The sequence below is a fragment of the Cyprinodon variegatus genome, unplaced genomic scaffold, assembly GCF_000732505.1.
Source record: "Cyprinodon variegatus isolate N-32 unplaced genomic scaffold, C_variegatus-1.0 Scaffold922, whole genome shotgun sequence".
Lineage (NCBI taxonomy): Eukaryota > Metazoa > Chordata > Actinopteri > Cyprinodontiformes > Cyprinodontidae > Cyprinodon > Cyprinodon variegatus.
In genome coordinates, this window is record NW_015151375.1 from 212,514 (window position 1) to 217,448 (window position 4,935).

At 37.6% G+C, this 4,935-nt stretch overlaps 1 protein-coding gene across 1 annotated transcript in view; it reads left to right on the forward strand.

The window, feature by feature from the left end:
* The window catches only part of LOC107099948 (pancreatic alpha-amylase-like), a 10,765-nt gene extending 7,663 nt beyond the window's left edge, over positions 1-3,102 (forward strand). Inside the window, exons 3-7 of the mRNA XM_015398278.1 lie at positions 810-943; positions 1,284-1,506; positions 1,584-1,705; positions 1,832-1,957; positions 2,913-3,102. Coding sequence (XP_015253764.1) covers positions 810-943; positions 1,284-1,506; positions 1,584-1,705; positions 1,832-1,957; positions 2,913-3,102 — 795 coding nt within the window. The remainder of the gene's footprint in view (positions 1-809; positions 944-1,283; positions 1,507-1,583; positions 1,706-1,831; positions 1,958-2,912) is intronic.
* Positions 3,103-4,935: the final 1,833 nt, after the last annotated feature.

Here is a 4,935-nt window from a genome sequence, read left to right on the forward strand (position 1 = left end):
AAAATTACACACTGTAGCTTTAAGACTCCCATTTTCCTCAATTAGCACAGCACAGATCAGAGAGGGCAACGTGTTATACTTGGCATCTTCTCTGCTGAACTTGATGTAGTTGGTAAATGCCTTAACTACCTTGGTTTGGATTTTGACACCAAAAGCCAATGGCATGCACATATCTGAAACAGTGAGTTGGTTGTGTTCCCTTGCAGTACATTACCAAAACCCTATACTTTCTATACTGCTTCGTACATACGTAAAACAACCCAGGTAATTGGATATGTTTAACAACAATAATGATTCACTGCAGCACACTTGAAATACACCTTGGCATGTAAGAGTATCTTTTGCTTATTAGGTTATTAAAGAGAAGGGAGCCTAATGACGTAAATGCAAACACAAGTAATGCCAGATAGGCTTCAATCCAAATTTAAACCATAGAGGGAGTGGGTTAAAATTATGGTAAAAATTATGGTTTGCAGAAAAATATTAGGTCCTATAAAGTGCTACCAGAAAATAAGATTAAAAACACTTTTATGAAGGTATTACTTAAGAACATGGCTAGATAAGACCCAACATATTTGTTTATTCCTGTAGATTGGTGCTCAATAGTCAGCCATAGGAGCCACAGGAAAGTGTGGCAGCAAAAAAAAACAGCATGACATGTCAGACCTAAAAAGAAGAAGAACACACGCAAGCAAATATGGGAAAATTAAAAACATGAAAAATGTTGCAAAACATAAAGACATGAAATAAATTATGTGACTCTGAACATTAGTAGATTTCTGACTGTTTTTTTTTTTGTTTTGCCCTAGGTTATTGATCTCGGAGGAGAGGCCATCTCTTATAGTGAGTACATACATCTAGGGAGAGTGACTGAGTTTAAATATGGTGCAAAACTTGGAAATATCTTTAGAAAATGGAACGAAGAGAAACTGTTTTATACAAGGTATGTTTATTTCGTCTGATGGGCCAAGATTTATTAAGATTATTATGAATGGCCAGCAATAAACACGTTTAGTTCACATTTAGCATGTTTAATTCAAGTTTGGTTTATGAGTTTGTGTGCATACATGTAATGTAGAACTGATACATACTCTAGTATATATTATTGAGCAATAGCGATAGCAGTAAACAAATAATGAATATAATTTTTTATTGAAATATTGATTCCAATCAACAGCAAACTTAGAAATTGGCTAGCATTTCTTCAAAAACATTTTGTTATCCTTTATTATCTTCACCACTGTGTATGGTGTTATCCTCTGTTTTTTTTATCTTGTGACCAGGACTTGGGGAGAAGGTTGGGGCTTCATGTCTGATGGCAATGCTGTTGTTTTTGTTGATAACCACGACAACCAAAGAGGTCATGGTGCTGGTGGTTCATCGATCATCACTTTCTGGGACTCCAAACTCTACAAGATGGCCGTCGGCTACATGCTTGCTCACCCCTATGGAGTGGCCAGGATCATGTCTAGCTACCGCTGGAACCGGAATTTTGTTAATGGAAAAGTAAAATCTTCTGACTTCAGAAAATCCCAATATTTTTATAATGATTTTGTGTTAAACATATTTCTGCAAAATAATAGGATCAGAATGACTGGATGGGCCCTCCAGCCAACACTAATGGATCCACTAAGTCTGTCCCTGTCAACTCTGACCAGACTTGTGGAGATGGATGGGTATGTGAGCACAGATGGCGTCAGATCACGTGAGTTCCTAAAAAAAAAGCTTCTAACCTTACAAACAGAACATGATCTTTTACTGTTGATGAAAGTAAAGCAGCCCTTTCTACATGGGGTAAATAATAATGTTTTTTTTTTCATCTATTATGAAGGAATATGGTCATTTTTCGAAATGTGGTAAAACAACAGCCACAAATCAGTTGGTGGGATAATCAGAGCAACCAGGTTGCCTTTGGACGTGGTGATCTTGGTTTTATTGTTTTTAACAATGATGACTGGTAAGGCGTCACATTTTTTACACTTTATATACACTATATAGCAAAAAGTATTCCCTCACTGACTTACATATAGGGTTAAAAGACATCCAATTCCTAATCCATAAAGGTTCAGTATTATGTGGGTCCACCTTTTGCAGCTAGAAGACTTTCTTCTCCTTTGGAAAGGCTGTCTACTAGGTTTAGGAGTGTGCCTATGGAAATTTTTGATCATTCTACCACAAGTGCATTTGTGAGGTCACAGACTAATGTAAAACTGGAAGGCCTAGTTCTTAGTCTCTACTCTAAAACATCCCAAAGGTGTTCTTTCAGGTTGATTAATCTGTGCAAACAGGTAAAGTTCATCCATGCCTTGCTTTGTGCACTGGTACACAGTCATTTCGGAAGAGGAAGGGGCCAGTTCCAAACTATTCCCACAAAGTTGAGAACACAGACTTTCACTGGGAAAGAAAGGCTTATCCCAGCTCCTGAAAAACAACACAGCTATCCCCCCTCTACCAAATACATTGCAAAATTACTCAGACAAGTACAGTTCTCCTGGCAACCTCCAAACCAAGAGTATTTAATCAAATATCCAGATGGAGAAGTGTGATTCATCACTCCAGAACATGCATCTTCACTAGTCTGGTTGTCTACTTACTTGATGCTTTACACCAATGCATGCAACATTTTGCATTGCATTTGTTGATGTATGGCTTGGATGCAGCTGCTCGACAATGGAAACCCATTCCATAAAGCTCTAACTCGAGCTAATCTGAAGACCACCTGAAGTTTGAAAACCATGCAAACCACACCTTTCACCATCTTGTCTTTAGAGTGTGGGAGGAAGCTGCAGCACCAAGAGACAGCCAATTCATGCATGGGGAGAACACGAGAGCTGGGGAATCAGAACAATTAAGAGCTCATAAAACAAATCAATGATATGGTGACTCTAATATAATCTTGTCTTTGCCTTTAGGGACCTTGATGTGACCCTGAACACTGGTATGTCTGGTGGCACTTACTGTGATGTCATTTCGGGTCAGAAGGATGGCAACAAATGCACTGGAAAACAGATAATTGTTAGCAAAGATGGAAACGCCCACTTCAAGATTAGTAACACTGATGAAGACCCCTTTATTGCTATACATGCAGAATCCAAGCTTTAAAAAGTAGCATAGTCTTTGATCATAATGATATGTGAATAGACCAATCATTATACGCATTAATCAGCTCCACACTTAATTATGAGGTGTAGCAGCAATTGTAAGAGGTGGAATTTTTCTATTCAACTTCTTCACTGGAGACTGAGGGGATGGAGGGAAGAGAGGTAGGTTCTGTGGAGCAGGACAGCAGTATTGACCCATACCCGTTACAGCCGTGGGCTCAGAGATTCTGTCTGGCTGCCTCCTGCTCCCACACTCAATGGTTCTTGTGAGAACGGTCAATATCCAGACCAAACACCTAATAAATAAAACAATAACTTTTATGTCTCATGATCCATTGACACAAAATAAGTGCCAAATAGTTATTTTAGATAGAAAGAGGAGACATTCTCATTTTTGTACAAGTCTGATGCATGTTCTATTTTCATAATTTTCCTTTTCAAAGTTAATGTTTTTCTCCTGATAGCTTTTAAGTAATGTAACTAAATATATTATTTACTAAAACTAGGAGTTTTAGTTCAATAATATGTTATTGAAACCAAAATTAAAACCAAGTTATTGTCAGGGTTCCTTTCTGTTTGTGTGTGAGTGCGAGTGATGCATCTCTATCAGAGAGGATCTTGGTAGAGAACCTGGGTAGCCTACACAGGTGGAGCTCATCAGTCTAATCAGACTGCTGGTTTCTTGTTGTTTGGTCAATTCCTCGTCTCTTGCTTCCCTTGAGTATTTTCCCTGACGTTTTTGGATTTTGTTTGATTTTCAGCATTTTTTGTATTTTTCTGCATTTTTGCTTCAGTTGCCTGTTAGTCCTTATCAAATAAGCAAAACTCACTTCTGCCTCCTCAGTTTTGCATCTGGGTCTTCAAAGCTTCCACCCAACCTCACAGTAATTATCTTTATTAAATGATTAAAACTGGCTATTTACTCACTTAGGAGATGTTATCAACCGCTTTCCTATGTGCCTGGATCTCTTGAACTGGCTGTTAAAATACAAGATGTATTTACCATCATTAAAGCTTAATAACGTGGGTTATTACAGTAAGTTCTTAACACCCACCTCATTTAAAGTAATGCTCTCCTGTTTTGCATACCCAAATTGAAAAGCAAATAAAGAACTGTAAGCCCAAATTACATGTGTGATATATCATTTGAAAGCTAAAAACCTTCTAGTTTCTGAAAATAGTGTGCATAAAACACAGTCTAAGCTGCACCGGTTCAAACATGACTCAAAGTTGTTTCTTTTATTCTCAAAAATAATAGGTCTTTTTTGAACATCAGTTATAAAGACATGATTGAGAATAGAATAGGCATGTCTCATTTCTTCCACGTCATGTCAACCATAAATGCTACAACAGTTCCAGAGCTGTGGGGCTTTGAACTTTTGGTGTCACCAGCGTCTCCAGAATTCCCCTGATGTGCCAGATTGTGCCAAATTATGTCAAAGTGTGCCAAATGCTTTTACTCAACTATTTGACCCTAAAATAACACTGAAGCATTTTGATGGCCACAAAGCATTTATGAAGCAGGTATTTTTCTACTTTTTTTTTTTTTAGAATCAGTACATATATATATATATAAGTAACATTTATTAGCCTAAAATAACATAAAAATCAATAAAAAATAGTGAAACTGCTGCTTTTCAGGCTTAAATAAGCTCTAGTGCCTTTTCTGAGCTGTATATATATATATATATACCGTAAATTCTCTAATATTGGCCTGTATTCCAATAGCGGCCGGGTCTCTAATAATGGCCGGTCTCGCTGTCAGAGGAGGTAAATAATGGCCGGTCTCTAATACAGGCCGGGGCTATAAACGTTTTTTCTGGGCATACCTCAA